Source organism: Dipodomys merriami, unplaced genomic scaffold (assembly GCF_024711535.1).
Source record: "Dipodomys merriami isolate MVZ:Mamm:240054 unplaced genomic scaffold, mDipMer1.0.p SCAF_3, whole genome shotgun sequence".
Lineage (NCBI taxonomy): Eukaryota > Metazoa > Chordata > Mammalia > Rodentia > Heteromyidae > Dipodomys > Dipodomys merriami.
In genome coordinates this window covers 57,261,418-57,280,833 of record NW_027204492.1, presented here as the reverse complement: position 1 = coordinate 57,280,833, position 19,416 = coordinate 57,261,418, and the positions used below count along the sequence as shown (strand labels likewise).

At 34.9% G+C, this 19,416-nt stretch overlaps 1 protein-coding gene across 2 annotated transcripts in view; it reads right to left on the bottom strand.

Annotated features, from left to right (window-relative positions):
* The window catches only part of Pof1b (POF1B actin binding protein), a 79,831-nt gene that overhangs the window by 5,664 nt on the left and 54,751 nt on the right, over positions 1-19,416 (bottom strand). For both annotated transcript variants that reach the window (XR_011376055.1, XM_070040110.1), the window contains exons 8-15: positions 17,502-17,529; positions 15,390-15,464; positions 13,395-13,487; positions 12,345-12,458; positions 11,433-11,585; positions 11,071-11,190; positions 8,560-8,688; positions 7,896-7,978 (exon numbers count right to left, since the gene is read on the bottom strand). Coding sequence is in view for 1 of the 2 variants with exons in the window: in XM_070040110.1 (XP_069896211.1) it covers positions 7,896-7,978; positions 8,560-8,688; positions 11,071-11,190; positions 11,433-11,585; positions 12,345-12,458; positions 13,395-13,487; positions 15,390-15,464; positions 17,502-17,529 (795 nt within the window). In the remaining variant the exon portion in view is untranslated. The remainder of the gene's footprint in view (positions 1-7,895; positions 7,979-8,559; positions 8,689-11,070; positions 11,191-11,432; positions 11,586-12,344; positions 12,459-13,394; positions 13,488-15,389; positions 15,465-17,501; positions 17,530-19,416) is intronic.

Here is a 19,416-nt window from a genome sequence, read left to right as displayed (position 1 = left end):
TTCATGAATGGCCTATAACTCTTTATCATCTCTTCCATCTAAAAAATATGCAATGCAATAATTGTAAATCTGTGTTAATGGTCAAAATGTATATAGATATTATTTGTATAACAATAACATAAATAGAACAAAAAGAATGGGTTCATATAGAGTAAAGGTTCTGTAGTCTGGAGGAATTGTTCAAGTGTTAGAGCACCAAGTAAGCAAAGCTAAGTAAATGCAAGGCTCTGAGTTCAGATCCTGGTACTGCCACCCCCAAAGAAGTAAAGTTGGTTTTTTGGGGGGATGGGAGTTCGATCATGGGGCTTGGTGATATCCCTGAGCTTATTCACTCTACAACTTTGAGCCACAGAACCACTTCTGGTATTCTGGTGGTTAATTGGTGATAAGAGTTTTCACAGACTTTCCTGCCTGGACTCGCTTTGAACCTTGATCATGAGATCTCAGCCTCTTGAGTAGCTAGGATTATAGGCATGAGCTACTGGCACATGGCTGAAGTCAAGTTTTTGTATATTATTAAATTAGTATTCAATAATTTAGTCTGAACTACATGATTACAGGATGCTAATTAAATTTCTAAGGCAAACAATGTGAAATATTAAAATGTAAATAAAACTAATAGTCTAGTTAAACATTACATTGGAATATATTTAACTCAAAAAAGCCAATTCTGGATAATTATAGCAATAAAAATATACAAGATAATGTAGAAAACACATAGAAATACAGTGAGTGTAAGTCATAGCTTATAAAGTATGTTAAATGTAAGCAGATTAAACAAAAGAAGAGAATGACAAAATAAATAAAAACTATAATCCTATGCTGTCTACAGGAATCATACTTTAGATTTAATGACAGAAATTGTTTGAAAATGAAGTCACAGAAAAAGTTATTCCATACAAATGTCCAAGAGCATATGTGGCTATATAATAATTAGACAAAATAGATGTTTTAAAAAACTATAGGGATATTTTATAATAATTAACTCACTGATTCACAAGAAAATAATAATATGGGCTATAACAATAATAAATGTATGTAAATCTAGTAACAGAACCCCCAAATTCATGAAACAAAAACTGATGGAATTTGAGGAAGGAATAGTATTTGGAGATTTCAATACTCAGTTTTCTTATTTAATATACAATATACTATACTAACAAGGAAAGAGAAGATTTGAACTACTGTTCAAGAACTAAAGTATCTAGACCTAAAAGTTATGTATAGAATTGTAAACATGTCAAGACCCGAGCATGTAATTTTTCTTAGATATGCATGAAATATTCCCTAGGATCGAAAAATGGTACACCTGAAATAAAAAAAAAAAAAACAGCAACTTGAAAGAGATTGAAAAACCATACCAAGTATATTCTCTGCCTACAATGAAATGGAATGAGAAATAAATAACAATAGGGGATTTTGTGACAATCGTATGTAAACAATATAACATTTATAACCAACAAATAAGTCAAAGAAGAAATAACAAGAGGACTCATAAATGGTTTACAGGGCTGAGAGTGAGTATAGGTCAGTGATAGAGTGCTTGCTTAGCACACACAAACTCCTTGACTGGATCCTCAGTAGGTTGTATCTCCAACAGTTCCAAAAAACAGTAAGAAAAGAAAATCCATTGAGACAACTACAAAGGAAAACACAACATACCGAAATGTATGCAATACAGTGAAAACAGAGATCAAAGGGAAATGAACAGTTATAAAAACTTTATTTATTAGGGAAAAAACTCAAATTGAATAGCCTAGCCTTTTATCTTACCAACTGGAACAAACATGAATTAAATCCAAATAGAAAGCAGAATAGAAAATTACCTTGCTCATGTTAACTTGTAACCCCTCTGTATAGTATTTTCACAATACAAAACTTATTTTAAAAAAGAAAATTAGAAGTATCAGACAGAATAGAAATAGAATAACAAGCATAAAAGAAAATTAGAAAAACTAGACAGAAAATAAATTAATAGGAAACAGTAGAGAAAATTATTGAAGCCAAAATTACTTCCACTTCTGCCTTTTTGCTGTTTAACTAGAGATAAGAGTATCATGGACTTATCTGCCCGAGGTGGCTTTGAACCACAGTACTCAGTTCTCAGCCTCCTGGGTTGCTAGAATTACCAGAGTAAGCAACTGGCACCAGGCTAAAGATAAAATGAGTATTTTTGTGTGTGTGAAAATACCATACAGACGGGTTACAATTACATGAGCAAGGTAATGAGTACATTTCTTATCAAGCATTGTTGCTTCCTCCTTTGTTTCCCCTTCCCATCCCTTCCATCTCCCCGCCCTACCCCTGCCCCTCCCCACCAAAGATGTAAAGTTTGTTTTTCGACATAACATTTGTACATCTCATTGTTGCAATGGGTCCACCTGTATCCCTATTTAAATAATTTGTTTTTTCCCTGCTCCTCCACAAATTATACCAACATCAAATACAGTGAAAACAGGGGTTATACCATGGGAGAGGGACATACAAAGCAACAAAGGAATATCTTATAAATATGTTAGAAACAATAGCAAGAAAGAAAAAAAGCATTTGAGGCCTTATCTTGGGGTTCATTTCACCTAACCTCAAATTATCTGACCATTTCTGCTTGTCTCAGACATATACTAGTTACTGCAAATAAGGGAAAACATGGGACCTATGTTTCTTTGGACCTGGCTTACTTCACTTAATATATTTTTTTCTAAGTCTTTCCATTTCCTAACAAATGGGGCAATGTCATTCTTTCTGATGGAGGCATAGAATTCCATTGTGTATATATACCACATTTTCTTGATCCATTCATCTACTGAGGGGCATCTGGGTTGTTCCATATCTTAACTATGGTAAATAATGCTGCAATAAACATAGTTGTGTTAGTAGCTTTAGTATGGTCTTCTTTGTGATCATTTGGGTAAATGCCCAAAAGTGGGATTGCTGGGTCATAGGGGAGCCCTATGTGGAGTCTTTTAAGGAACCTCCATACTACTTTCCAAAGTGGTTGAACAAGTTTACACTCCCACCAACAATACAGTAGGGTTCCCTTTTGGCCACATCCCCTCCAGCATCTATTGATTTCTTGATTCTAGCCATTCAAACTGGGGTGAGGTGGTATCTCAGTGTTGTTTTGATTTGCATTTCTTTTGTGGCTAGGGAGATTGAGCATTTCTTCATGTGCCTATTGGCCATCCTTTCCTCTTCAGAGAAGTTTCTCTGCAAGTACTATAGCCCACTTATTTATTGTACAGTTGTTTCTATGAGGATTTGTTGTTGGGGGATTAAATTTTTTGAGTTGCAGGTATATTTTAGATATGAGACCCTTGTCCATTGTATGGCTAGTGAAGATCTTCTCCCAATCTGTGGGCTTTCTATTGATTTTGCTAGCTATGTCCTTTGCCATACAGAAGCTCTGCAATTTCATGAAATCCCATTTGTCCAACCTTTCTATGATTTGCTGTGTTTCTGGGTCTCTATTAAGAAAATTTCAGGGCTGGGAAGGTGGCTCAGTGGTAGAGAGCTTGCCTTGCATGCCTGAGGCCCTGGGTTCGATTCCTCAGCACCACATAAGCAAAAAGAAAAAAGCCGGAAGTGGCACTGTGATTCAAGTGGTAGAGCGCCAGCCTTGAGCTGAAGAGTAAGGGACAGGCCCAGAGTTCCGGCCCCACAACTGGACCACCCCCCAAAAAAAGAAAGAAAATTTCAGCTACAAAACCATAGTAATCAAAACAGCTTAGTACTGGCACAAGAACAGACCTCAAGACCAATGGAATACAATTAAAAACCCAGAAATGAAGCCGCAGACCTATAGCCATCTAATCTTCAAAAAGGCAGCTAAAAAAATACCAGTGGAATACAACTGAAAAACCAGAAATGAAGCCACAGACCAATAGTCATCTAATCTTCAATAAAGGAGCTAAAAAAATAGAGTGGAAGAAAGATAGCCTCTTCAGTAAATGGTGCTGGCAAAACTGGTTAATTACTTGCAGAAAACTAAAGCTAGGTCCTTATATATCACCCTGCACCAGAATCAACTCCAAATGGATCAAAGACCTCGGAGTCAAAGCAGACACTCTGAAAACATTACAGGATGGAATAGAAGAACCCCTAGGTCTTCTTGGCACAAGCCGAAATTTTCTTAAAATGAATATTTTTAACAGACTATAACTAACAGTGACTGTACAGAAATAAAATTAGTATGTAAAAGTAGTATGGAAATCTATATGAACAGATTAGATAATATAGAGAAAGTAGACAAGAACCAAAAGTACCAAAGTACCAAACCACCTCAAGAACAAGTAGAAAAACATGAAAACAAAAATAACAAAATTTCCACCTCCCACTAGTATTACCAAAAATGTAAAGAATTAATGATAATCATTAGGAAGACTTAAGAACAATAGAAAAGGAGGAATATCTCCCATTTCATTCTATGAAATTCCTTTTACCCTGATACCAGAACCAGATAAAAAAGTACTTCACAAGATAAGACAACTCAAGATCAATATCAAATGTGAATAGAGAAGAAAAGAATTTCAACAAAATGCTAGAAAATAAAATATAGTAATATATAAAAATCATTATATAGCATGAATGAGTAGGCTTAATTCAAAGGATGCAAGATTGTATAACATCTGAAAATCATTTAATATAGTACACTGTATTTATAGAATAAAGGACAAAATCTTTTTAATCATCTAAATAGGTACCGAAAAATGATTAAAATTTCCAATACACATTCACAATTTCTAAAAAGCAACTCCATAAACTCTGAATGGAAGGGAACATCTTCAACTTGATAAGAGGCCCATAGCTAATATGCTTCCTCCTAAGAACAGGAATAAAAGAACCTACTCTTGACACTTTGACATTTTATGGAAGATTATATGGAGAGTAGTCAACAAAAGGAAACAAAATATGCCTGCTGCAGATGGCTCAGGACTGTTATCCTAGGTATTCAGGAAACTGAGATCTGAGAATCAAGGTTCAAAGATAGACAAGGTAGAAAAGTCTGTGTCACCCATATCTAATTAAACACCAAAAAGCTGGAAGTAGAGCTATGGCTCAAGGTTTAGACTGCTAGCCTTGAGCACAAAGAATAGTACCTCTAAGGACATCACCTATACTCAAAGTTCAAGCCCTAGGATGAAAGAAGGAAAGAAAAGAAAAAGAAAAAGAAAAAGAAAGAAAGAAAGAAAGAAAGAAAGAAAGAAAGAAAGAAAGAAAGAAAGAAAGAAAGAAAGAAAGAAAGAGAAAAGAAGGAAGGAGGAAGGAAGGAAGGAAGAGAGGGAGGGGGAGGGAAGGAAAGAAGGAAGAAAGAGAGAAGGAAGGAAGAAAGAAAGAGAAAAAGAAAGGAATGAGGAAAGAAAGAAAGAAGGGAGGAAGGGAGGGAGGAAGTAAGGAAAGGAAAAGGAAAGAAAGAAAGAGAGAGGGAGAAAGGGAGAAAGAAAAAGAAATGAAGCAGGGAGAAAGATAGAAAGAAATGAAGGAAGCAGGGAGGGAAGAAGGGTGGGAAGACGGAAGAAAGGAAGAAGGGAGGGAGGGAGGAAGTGAAGGAAGGAAGAAGAAATGGAAGGAATGAAAGGAGTGGTGGAAGGGATGGAAAGAATGGAAGGGAAAAGAAGGAAAATGTATACAGAATAAAAATGAAGAAGTCAAGCATTCTACTAACAAATAACATTATCTTGTCATAGAAATTTCAAGATATTCAATAAAAAACATGAAAACTAACAAATGAGTTCAACACTGTTAAACGTTTCAAAATGAATATAAAAATCAATTGCAATGAACAATCTGAAATGAAAATAGACAAACAATTCCACTTGCAATGACATCAAAAATACAATACTTAAGCGGGCTGGGAAGGTGGCTCAGTGGTAGAGTGCTTGCCTTCCATGCATGAGGCCCTGGGTTCGATTCCTCAGCACCACATAAGCAGAAAAAGCCGGAAGTGGTGCAGTGGCTCAAGTGGAAGAGCACTAGCCTTGAGCTGAAGAGCTGAGGGACAGTGCCCAGGCCCAGTGTTCAGACCCCATAACTGACCCCCAATATATATATATACATATATATGTATATAAAGTATGTATACATATGTGTATATGTATGTATATAAAGTACTTAGGAATAAATTTAGCAAAAAACCTGTAAGACTTGTACAATGAAAAGAACAAACATCATATGGATTTAAAGAGGCTCTAGGGCTGCCTAATGATGTAGCGTGTAATACTCTTGTCTAGCTAGGTATGTATAAGGCTCTAAGTTTCATCTCCAGTACAACAAAAAGGAAATATAATAAAAGAAATCAAAGAGGATCTAAATGGAAAGGAGTCCACATTCATGGATCAGAAGATTTAATGTTATAAAGCTAATATGACCCATGAGTTTCTATATTCAGTGAAATTCCCATAAAAACACCAGCTGGTATAAACTGAGAAACTTATTGTAAGATTCATATGAAAAGAATGAGACTAATAATAGGCAAACTAATCTAAGAAAGAAAAACAATTTAAAGACTCACAATCTTGATTACAAAACTTACTAAAAGCCTACAATAATAAAGGCAGTGTGGCACTGGCAAAAATATAGACAAATAGATCAAAGGAATAAAATTGAGACTCTTACAAATTCAGCCTTATATTTTCGCTTATTTGATTCAAGGCAATGATGCCAAGTAAATTCAGTGGGGAAAATAATGTGCTCTACAGATGTTGCTGAGACAATTGAATATCTCACGAATAAGAATGAACTTGGGCACCTGCTTCACATCATTATGAAAATAATTCTAAATGGATTACAGATCAAAACTTAATAGATAAAATGATTTTTAAAAACTCTTAGAAGTAAGCATAGATACAAATCTTTGTAATATTGGCCTAGGTAGTGGTTTCTTATATGTATACCAAAAGCATAAGTAAGGAAAGACGAACTATAATAAATTAACTTCTTTATAATTAAAATATCTTTCCAAAAGTGCACAAATAATGAGAAAATAACTCATGATGTAGAATAAATATTTGCAAATTGTATCTCTGATAAAGAAATTGTATCCAGAATATAGAATGATTTTTTTCATCCAACAATTAAAAGGCAACTAAATAAAAATTGGAGAATTTGAATTGTCATTTCTCTGAAGAAGCTATATAAATGGAAAATGAGCACATTAAAATGCTAAAAATATTACTTTTGGGGAACTACAAATCAAAGGGACACTGGGATACTATTTCTCACCACCTAGGATGGTTACAATCAAAGGGACTATTGGGAAAAAAAATGGACTGACACTCATCTACTGCTGTTGGAATCTTACAATGCATTTGGAAGTAGTAGGGGAATTCCTCACAAAACCCTTAAACACAGAGTCACCATGTACCGGAGACACCACTTTAGAAATATACAATGCTTGATAAGAAATGTACTCGTTTTCTTGCCCATGTAATTGTAACTCCTCTGTACGGTATTTTCACAATAAAATTTTTTAAAAAGAAATATCATTAATAGAAATGAATACATAGTCCATAAATCTTGTTCATGGATGTTCAAAGAAACATTATTCAGTCAAAAATTGAAAAACAGCCCAAGTACCTATCACGTTGTAAATAACTACATAAATAAATGTAGATGGGTATTATGGGATATTATTTAGGAAAAAAAAAAAGAAAAGCAGCATTGATAAAGCCGGAATGTGGCAGCATCTTGAACAGAGGCAAAATGGAAGAAACCAACTGCAATGATTCCCCTGATGTGGAACTATTTATAGTTATTTTGTTTGGTTTTGCTCAGTTGCTGGAAAATAAGCTGTCATCAGTACAACAAGGGAAGACTGTCTGAGTATGATGTCCACGTGAGCAAAATGCAGATGCAAAATATTGAAAAAGACATTTCAATTTCATTTAATAATATATTACTTTTTAGTGGTAATGGTAGTCCTTCCATTGCTGGAGAGTTGGTTATGAGATGAATATATTTCTTGTCTCAACTTTGAGAGTTCCTTAGAAATAAAAAAGCAAGAGTCATTCTAAGAGAAGTACAAACATGAAGGGAGTAAATACATTTGATCATTTAACAAAGTAAGACTGTCACCCCTCACGTTTGTTTTAATGTAAAACTGTTCATTCCACTTGCTGACTATCACATAATATTGCTTCACAGTATCCAGTAAATTCTCTTTTCATTAATTCATATCTGAGATAGGTATCTCTATTGGGCTGACAACTTGATATTGAACAGACATTGGTCTCAGGATGAGAATGTAAATTTTTTGTCATAAAAAGCTTAAAAAGTTCACTCAGAGCATAAAAATATTGAAATTTCCATCTAGAAGCAGATGCAGGCCCTTAAAAGAAAATTAGTCAGTATTACAAGTACTATTTTTTCAATAAGAGCATTATGATATTAGCCACCATTCTTGGTAGGTTTTTTTTTGTTTTAGTACTTATTATATGCCAACTCCTTGGCCACATACTGCAGATATGAGAGGAATAAAACACAGCTCACGATTTGTAATAAAGTGCTTCTTAGAGGTACAGCCCATTCTAACCTTACAGGAGCTGTATTCCCTTCTTTCTTTACCTCTGACTGGCGCTTTATAAGGGAATCCTTCTCTTCCAGCAAGCTTGTTAGTTCATGAAGCTTGAATTGAAAGTCACTGCAACTTCCTTCTCTCCTTGAAACATCTTTTTGGTACTGGTTTAGCTGGGACTACGAATTTATAAAGAAATAAGTATTACTCTCATGTTCATTGACATCATATACAACTGAGTACCAGTTACTTATGAAATACAAAATAAGTACCGACAGTTACACATTTAAATATAATTTAATCAATGTAAAATAGAAATGGAATTGCCAGTTAGGAATTTATAATTTTTAAAGGTGTCTTTGCTATTTAAGATTAAGTATTGTCAAAAGAACACACTTGGGCCACACAAACGGAAATACTGCTAAGAAAACAGTCACTTCAGGGCTGGGAAGGTGTCTCAGCGGTAGAGCTCTTGCCTTGCATGCATGAGGCCCTGGGTTCTATTCCTCAGCACCACATAAGCAGAAAAAATTTTTAAAAAAGCCGGAAGTGGCGCTGTGGTTCAAGTGGTAGAGTGCTAGCCTTGAGCTGAAGAGCTGAGGGACAGAGTTCAGGCCCCACAACCGGAAAAAAAAAAAAAAAAAAAACAGTCACTTCAGAAAATGTCTAATACTAATTTAGAATTAGCGATATTAATTATTGTGACCTGCAGCTCACAAAATATTTATCATGTCTTATCGCTGTCTTCACAGAATACCTGGGGGATAAGTGTTACTATAAGTCTTCTTTACAAAAGAGGTAAATAAATTCTAAGGAATTACATAGTAATAGCAGTAACTCCAGGACAAATCTCATGACTACAAATCTTGTCCATTTTCCTCTTTGTACATTTTTAGGTTAAAGTGGCATTAGCAAAACTGAGATGGAAAAGAGGAAAGCAATGGAGAAAATCTTATAGAAAAATTAGTAGGCTTTTAAAAAGGTTATGCTTTAGACTAGGTACGTTGGCTTAGTGGTAGAGTGCTTGCCTAGCATGCATGAACCCCTGGGTTTGATTCCTGAGTACCACAAAAACAGAAAAAGCCGGATGGCGCTGTGGCTCAAGTGCTAGCCTTGAGCAAAAGGAGCTCAGGGATAGTGCCCAGGACCTCAGTTTAAACCCCAGGACTGGCACACACACACACACACACACACACACACACACACACACACACACACACACACACACACACACACACACACACACACACACACACACACACACAAATGCTTTAGCCAGAGCAGGTCTCTCACACCTATAGTCATAGCTACTCAAGAGGATGAGACCTGAGCATTGTAGCTACAAGTCAGCCCTGGCAGGAAAGTTTGTGAGACTTGTATCTCCAAGTAACCACCAAAAAGAAAGAAGCCAGAAGTGGTTCAAGTGGTAGAGTACTAGCCTTCAGCAAAAAAGCTTAGGGAACAAAATTAAGAAAAGTGAGGGAAGGGGTAGGTTAGGAAGAGAGGATAAGAATGGTAAAAGGGATAACATTGATCAAGACACATTGTATCCATATATTGCTATATGAAATTGCAACTCCTTTATACAACTACTTAAAGAAAATAAAAATATTTTTAAAAGATGAAATTAAAGAAACAAGCTCAGGGACAGAACACAGGCCCTGAGTTCAATCACCAGGACCTGCTCTGCGCGCACGCACACACACACACACACACACACACACACACACACACACACACACACACACACACACACACACACACACACACACACACACACACACACACACACACACACACACACCACTTGATTCATTGTAGTTTTTGGTAAAACCACTGATTTTTTATATTTCATACACTGATATTTGGTAAGAAAAACATTTTAGTGTTTTTCTGCAGGAATATTTAAGTATATTTGACTGCATTTAGGAATCAGTAAGATTAGACTAAATCAATCCAAACTAGAATTATAAGGTAAATCACTTATTCTTACAAATACACTGATTTTGATGCCAATTACAGATACATGAAATTCAGCACTGTTCTTATCCTTCCCCTTAACAACTTCCTTGATATTTATCATCCTGTAAAATTCAGTGAGAAAAAAACTTCAATGAATTCAATGATGCCTTTGCTTGATAATCTTGACTACTGCTCTTGCCTGCATAAACATTCTTGAAGCAATAGCATAACTCATTCACTTATCCTCAAAATCAAATGAATAAAAACAAAACTAATAACATTAAGATTGTTTTGTTTTTTTTTGGTTGGTCATGGGGCTTGAACTCTGGGCTTGGGCGCTGTCTCCAGGTTAGCGCTCTAATGCTAGAGCCACAGCACCACTTCCCATTAAGATTGTTTTTACTATAAGAGAGGAGAAACTATGTTACACTAGAGAACAACTTACCAATTTTGACACAGTGTTACACATTTAAAACAAAAGGTTCTATGGCATCATTCTAAAATTTGACCTTCAGTAGCTTTTTCCTTGTAGCTTTAAGCTTGAAACTATCATTGTTGGGTTAGAAAAACTGTGCTGCTTTGTGTATTTATCAACATACCCTCAGCTTGCTGATCTCATGATCTTTCTCGAGTCTCAAGTTTTTTACCATTTCCATGTAGTGGTTGCCAATCTCATCCATTTTAGCCTGCAGCATAGGGCTGCTACAAGTCTCAGAAACCTATACACACAAAAATAATGTTCCATAATTAGATTGCTATCTGCATGTTAGGTTAGGTTACAAGGCTTATTAATATGTGATTGTCATGTAAGTAAAGAAGATACTGAAATAATGAGAGGGTTCGGGAGGAACTGTTATAAAACTTCATATGTCAGTTTGATAAGATATGTGGGTGTGTATTTGCTATTACTAATGCTAGCATTACAATTATGGACAATATTATAGACTTAAAAGTGTAATACCTGCATCCTAAGATTTTTATTCTCTTGCTCTAAATTATGTTTACAAAATTCCAGTTCTTTAAGTCTGTATTCCATATCTGATACTGTATGTCGAAGAGAAAGATTATTTTCCTCCAATGCTTGGCATTTTGAGTTTGAGTCTTGAAGTCCTTCCTGTAAAAAGGCAAATACAGTTACTTTTTGATATGGGAGTATTGTTTAAAATCAGACAAACCAGGCAACTACTTTTCAAATCCAACATTCTCATATTCAGCTATGGAGTTAAACATTTTTCCTTTGATCTTACCTAGTTCAAATGAGAAGGAATTAAGATTTGATAAATTTTCACAGTCCCAATTTTGTTTTCATATTCGTACTGCTCTGATAATATTGTGTCTTGCCTCATATTCATTATCAGAATGATCATGTGCCTGCTTTTGGAATTAGTGACATAGTAAGAATTTGGGATAATCATGAGAGTTGTTGATTAAGAATTAACAACCCTGACATATACATTATAATTCTCGAGGAATCATCTCTGCTCAGATGTCTGTAGATCTCTAGTGTTCATTCATTTATTATTCACTGACTAAGCACAAGTTACGATCTACAAAAGATTTTGTTCATGAATACATTTGTAGATTAAATGAATGAGGGAACCTACATTTTCAGAATTTATACTATCCTTGTCATCCAATAGTACAGATAATTGCATACCACATATATTTTGTATGTATAACATATAAGTTTGTCTATTTTTCTGAGAGGGCTTTCAGTCATTGGAAACATCCAAAGCTATTCCATTCTTACATGAACAAATTGTTCTGTCATATTTTAATTCTGTCAAGATTATATCTCATAACTCTACTGTCAGTTATTGTGCATATGAAAAGTGATCAATCTAGTTTGTCACCAACAAAAGCATCAACTTACTTGCTGCTGGCGATTATTTGCTCTCACTGATGCCAAGAGCTCTTCATATTCTTTTATTTGAGTTTCTTTGAATGCCAAATCCTTCTCAAGTCTTATCTTGTCATTTTCCAGTGCCTAGAAACATCAATTATTTATTATAACTCAGACTTGCAGAAATGTGTCAACAGTCATATATTACAAAGACTTGTTTACACTGGAAGATTTATATAAACACTTGCTTCATTTGTAGTTGGTTAATAAAATAGAATTCTTAAAATTAAGTAAACTATGAAATGGAAAAGGAATGAAACCTTTTAAAACTATATTAGAAGGGATGGTTTGGTGGATTAGCTAACTCTAAGGGCAATGAAACAGAATCTTCTGAATTGTTTTAATGTGTTTTTCCCCCCAAACCTTCAAAGGCTCCTTGTTAATCCCAGGAAGTGGTGAAATTCCAAATTAGAGTCAAACTGCATTCATCAGAAGGCAGAAACAAACATACAAACAAAAACACTCCAAAATCCTCCAGGAGTAATTCATTGTATGAAAAGCATTCTGAATATATCTAGCTGATGGCACCAAGAACGCCAATTAAAATAGAAAATAGAAAAAGTTACATTATTAGAGAAAGAAAATTTCAAGTTGTTACAGTTGAAGAGAAACTCAAAGTATGCTTTATTAGTACAGAAAGAAAGAAAATTCCTATTCAGTGAGTCCGATTGTTCTAATTTTACAGGCTGCTCCCTGACTTTAACCATTATATTACCATCTGGTAAACTAAACAATAAACTCACATTGGACAGTTCTTTTCTCTTCTTTTGTCTGTTCCAAGAAAATAATTTAGCTATGTTCAGATAAGTAAAATATTTTTGTATTAAGTTTTCTGTTTTTAAGGTTCTAGGTTTTAAACTCAGGGCTTAGCATGTGCAAGGCAAGAGCTCTGTCACTTGAGTCACACACCCAATTCCGTTTTATTAAGTTTTTTAAAAAGTATATTGAATATCTTCATTTCGGGATTAGGAAGATGGAAATTAGAGAAGCTTTGGAAAGAAAAATCAAAATATGTCTTACTGTCAAGTCATTCTGAAGATGTTCCAGCTCCTCTCGTATATTGCTGAATGTAGACAACACTAGCCGGAGTGACTTATCAGACATGCCTCTCATCTAATCGCAAAAACAAATGTTTTTTTTTTTTTTAACATTTCAAAAAAAGGGCAAAATTCATGAAAGTAATCTTATTTTTCTGTTTCTACTAGCACCTTATTTGCAATTTGATTTTTGATATGACAATATTAGACTCATGACATAAGTCTGTAATATGCTTGCAATCCAAACAATATTCCTGAAGAGATCACAGCTGTGTATTGAAACAAAGGTTTACAGGGTTTTACATAGCAAAAGATTATCTTTCTCATAAACAGAATTCTATCAGATAATTCTCAATTTTACTTGAATACTTCATTTAAAAGATTAAATAGAAGAAGAAATGAGACATTCAACCTTCAAGTAATAAAATGCATTTCCCTTAGTGTGCTGCCAAATACATGGATTTTGCCTGAGGTGAGAGGAATATAATATTAAGTAAGTTTAGTTTTGAAGTATAGAACCATCTCAAGTTTTGAAGAAGAGGGAGGGAGGAAACAATTATTGTTACTAGATTATTTTCATATGTTTGAAGAAAATAGGCTTTTTGTTGTTGTTTTTTTGTCAGTTGTGGGGCTTGAACTCAAGGACTGGGCTCTATCTCTGAGCTCTCTTTGTGCTCAAAACCAGTGCTCTACCAATTAAACCACAGCTCCACTTCTGTTATAAGAGTCTCAGGGGGACTTTTCTCCTGTGGTTGGCTTCAGACCATAATCCTCAGATCTCAGCCTCCTGAGTAGCTAGGATTACAGGCATGAGCCACCAGCACCAGGCTTGAAGAAAAATAGTTTTTAAATGGCAGTAATGGCTTCTGGAAGAATGGAAAAGAACTACTTTTCCCTACTTTTTGTTGCCATGTGCAAATAAAACCCCTGGGTATTAGATATAAATATTTTAAAGTTCTGAATGGTAAAAGAAAGATTAGTTAGGAATAAGGAATGATATAAAACTTGGTTCCTGGTTTGTCTTTTGGTACTGTATATCACAGACTGCTGCTGTTGGGGAGGCAGGTACCCAAACATGCCAATAAATACAGACAACAAATTCCCAAGGAAAGTCTTATCTAGTGAAAGTTTCATGAAAGGGGCAGCTTAGCAAGGCAGAAAAAACTTTTAGGCAATAACCACTATATACTAGTCAAACACCACAGGAAACAAAATGCAATTCTAATCATGCTGGGCAATCAAAGGAGCCTAGACTTTTGGCTATCATCTAGTTCTAAGGAGACGCCAACACTATTCACCCGGTTGGTATCAGGAAAGGAAGAAGGAAGAAATGAGGCTTCCATCCTAGCTAGGCAAAAATGAAATTCCATGCACTTAAGTATGGACTTTCATCTTATCATATCAATATTGGGATGACCGAAAAAGGACTGAGACCAAATATCAAAACTAGTTGGCCTCACCAGAAAAAAAATTGGATCATCCTCAGATTCTTTCCTTGAAGATACATTAATTACTTGTTATATATTTGTTATATATATTACCTATTTATTATTATATATTAATCATATTTCTTTCATATCTGTTTGCTAGTCTCCACTCAGTACAAGCAAGGCAGTGGTTTTCCATCTCTCACTACCAGTGGATACAGTGGTTGGAGATAAGGGAGGTGATGGAATGGATGGAATGGAGAAAAGACAGGCAGAGTTTGAATCAGGCTATGATAAAGCAATGAGGAGTAAATAAGGATATTCCAAAGATGAGAATAACATTTCTAAAATGATTTCTTGAATGTTTATCACTCAGCAGTAGTTTTGGATGGTTTCACTAAAATATAATGCAACCCTTGCCTAATTCAAGTATAATCAACGCTTGTGAAACAAGATTTTTATTTGTCATTCTCTGTTCTTAAGAGAAGCATTCTAGGCAATGGTTTGTTAATGTTAATCTCAGACATCCACCACTGACCATCCCATCTCACCTGCAAAATATAGCGAATTTGTTGCTTTGTAAATTCTGACAATCCTGCAGGAATTAATGATTCAATGTCTTCTGACTGCAACAAAAGTGAAATTTATCCATTGAGCACATTAGTATTTTCATACTGCAGCTTTTGTAATAAGATACATTATTTTAGAGATGTTAAAGTATTAATTTGCTTCTAAAAGAAAACTTTCTACACACTTTGGATTATCACTTCTGATTTAAAAAAAATCATTTGCATTTCTAGGCATTGGTGGCTCACACCTGTAAACCCAGCTATCCAGGAGGTTGAATTTTGAGGATCCTTATTTAAAGCCAGCCTAGACAAGAAAGTCCGTGGAACTACGATCTCTAATAAACTACCAAAAAGCCAAAAGTTGAGGTGTGGCTCAATTGATACAGTGGTAGCCTTGAGCAAAACCTCAGGGACAGCACCCCAGACCCTGAGATCAAGGCCCCAGAACAGACACCAAAAAAATTATTTGTATCACACAGACATGGTAAAGAATTCTTAGGCATTTTTAGGGAAAGATTTGGTGGACCAATCTAACCTTCTATTTCTACATTTAAAAAATACTTTAGAAGGTTGAAAATGTGGCTTAGTGGTAGAGTGCTTGCCTTGCATGCATGAAGCCCTGGGTTCAATTCCTCAGTACCTATAAGCAAAAAGGCTGGAAGTGGTGCTGTGGCTCAAATGCTAGCTTTGAACACAAGAAGCTCAGAGTCAGTGCCCAGGCCCTGACTTCAAGCACCAAGACTGACAAAAAAAGTAATTTAGAACTGTGTCTGATAAAGCATGCCTGTAAGCCCAGCACTTCATGGGCAAAGGCCATAGGACTGTGAATTTGAGGCCAGCTTTAACAACAAAATGCAATTTAAGGCTAGGTATGTAGCACAGTGATATGTTGCCTAGTGTGTGCAAGGCCCTGGGTTAGGTCATCAGGACTGAGAAAAAATAAGGCCATTTAAGAACAAAATGGTCATTAACCAAGTGCCTGCAATCCCAGTATTTGGTGCTGTGGCAAAAAGCTAATTGCAGGGGGTAGGGGTTGGTACTGAGGCGTGAATTAAAGTCTTCAACCTCTTGGTCACAGCTGTACTCTACCATTTGAGTAATGTCTCTAGCCTGGCTTTCACTAATAAATTAGAAATTAAATCTCTCAGATTTTTCTACTCTAGCTGTCTTCAAACAGATTCACTGATCTTAACCTCCCATAATCGAGATTACAGATGTGAGCTGCAGATGTCAATCTTAATTTTTTTTAAATGGTCCCTGTTTTATTGAACCAGAAAGAGAGAAAAGTATACTTGGAGAAAGCAATATGACCAAGATAAACTCATGTTTGTATACAGAAGCAGATTGGCCAAGAAAATGGTTAGAATCAGGTACAGTGGGCCCTACAGAAACTGATACCTGAATTTCCAGAAATAAGGAAATAATGAAAGTTGGGAAAATAAAAGTGTTTTGGTAATATTAAAGTTTATGATATCACAACAACATTAAGCTTAACTAATTTTAAGTTAAATCGAAGCAAGTGTTTTATGACAGTATTTAAGACTTATTTTTTTTTGTAATGAATGCAGTATACCTATACATTGGGAATAAAGATAAAAAAGAATACAAAAGAAATGATTGTACTTCTTATTTATTGAAATCAGTCCTTTTTGTACTCGATTACTTATTCGTTTAAACTAAATTATTAACAAAAGTGCATATGTAATAGAATTAATACTTGATAAAAATTTACTTTAAATATTGGCATATATCAGACTGAAAACTATTAGAAATAAAGTTGCTACTTATTTAGTTAATTATGCATAATTCATTTTTCTAAAGCAGAGTGTATGTGGTCAATTAAATCCTAACTGTGCTGAGAACAAAGACAATTTAATCCTAAAGTGACAGCTGATAAAACATTTTGTAGTTATTATTTTTATAACCATTACAAAGTTGTACATCGTTGTATCTAAAGTAAAATGACAATTGTTTTTCACTGACCTTTTTTCTTCCAGTCTAATAAAGAGGCTAAATTAAAAGAATATTATTAATTTAAGTGTGTGTCTACTCTGTGATCCACTATATGTGACTTTTAACTGTATTTGCACTTACTTTATCTGTAGACTCAAAGTCCTGTTTGCTGAAAGAACAACAAAAACAAAACATAGACAATTTTAGCAAAAGATATTCACTTGCTCTATATAAATGCTACTTTTCTACTTTTGTCTATTTTGTTAAATCATAAAAGTGCTGGTTCAATTCAGAATTACAAATGAAAATTGTAAACTCTCTTAAATGGTACTTTTAGTTAGTTGGACTAAAATAATTTTCCTGGAATTAGCTGATCTACTAAAACTGAACCACATCTGAATGACAAAACAATGAACTTTGTACAACTGGCTAGTACAACTTTAATTAATGACAGTCCTGTTTGAGTCTAGATGTAGAAGCCCTTGGCGCTTAGAGATAATTGCTACCTGGATGAATAAAATAACTTTAACAGTTTTTCTCTGCCTCTTTTTCTCCTCACATTGCTCCCTTTCAATGTTGATTCTAGGTTATTTCTACAATCTTTTCAGGTTCTTAATAACTTCTTTACCAATATAAAAAATTGCACAATGAAATCAACTCATTTAATCTATACTATGTCTACCAATGATAAGGCTTCAGGAAGGGTATTTGAATCTTTACAAAGCTTTAAACGAAAAAACCAAAATTCTACTGGGATCATAGAATCTTCCAGCAACAAAACTTTTAACCACACATGTTGAAAGGTTCTTTGTGGAGCCCTGCTAGGCAAGCAAGTGCTGTAAAATTGTGAGTTGTTGGACCAGATTGGTACTTGCTCCTCTGGAGAGGGTAACAACTGGAAAAGAATACATTTCTGTTGTTGTCAGGGGCAACAGACAGCCTTTTCTTTTTGTCTACTTGCTGTCTGTACTTGGTGAAACAATTGGGCTTAAAACATATGGTGAACATACCTCTCAAACAAAAAAAGCCAGTTACACATGTTCCAACAACAAGATAGACTATGCTAATTAAAACAATTTCAGTGCATTAGCACCTAGCTTTACCTTTGAAGTAGTTACTTAGGAGTAATCTGTGCTTCCAGAGAGAACTGGGTCACTCATTGTGCAAAACCACTTTACACTTATCTATAAAAATATACAAGCTCGTGTGGAGAGAGAGAATTGAAGTTGCCATTTCTCAAAGCATGACTAATATATGTGCAATTGTCTGCATGTATGTTATGTGGTATTTCCTGTGCAGCTCAAAATAGAAATGTAAGGAGGCCCTTGACAAAATGAAATATCTTCTTGTTTTTAAGAGCTTTATTAAAGTAAATGCATGCAGATTTGTGAACCTGAAGCAAGTTGAACACATGAATCACAACAGTTTCAGTGGCCATGCATTCATGTTAACTAGAATTATGATACTATACTTACATAATTTTGTGTTTTAAAAAACACTAATTCTTCTCTCAATCTCAATGGCAATTTAGTTCCCATGCTCCTACTTACTTCCTTTTTTATATATAAGAAAATGGAGCCAATAAACACACAGCAATAAATAATGTAAAATGTTGGAATTACAAAACATAATCAGAATGATTCCGTGAGAAAACGTTAATTCTGACCATGCAGTTCACTCATTGCTAAACTGTGTTTTGGAAAGAGAAGACAAATGGAAACCAAAGGATGGGCAACAGGGAGGAAGTGGACAGGAAAGGAGCATATGAGAAGGATGGAGCAATCAGTGTTGTTTATTCCTCCATTTAGCACTGGGGGATGACAGCAGATGTCTTAGGCAAAGAAAGAAACTGTGATATGACACGACCATCACAGCTCCAGGAAAGGAATGAATACAGTAAAGAAGAAATGAAGAGACAGACACATTGAGTGAAGGGATGAAGAATAAGAAGAAACTGCTAACCTCCTGGCCAAAGGAACTCCCAACTACCACATTTTTATGAGACCTCATTTCTCTTGGAGTATTTATTTATTTATTTATTTATTTATTTATTTAT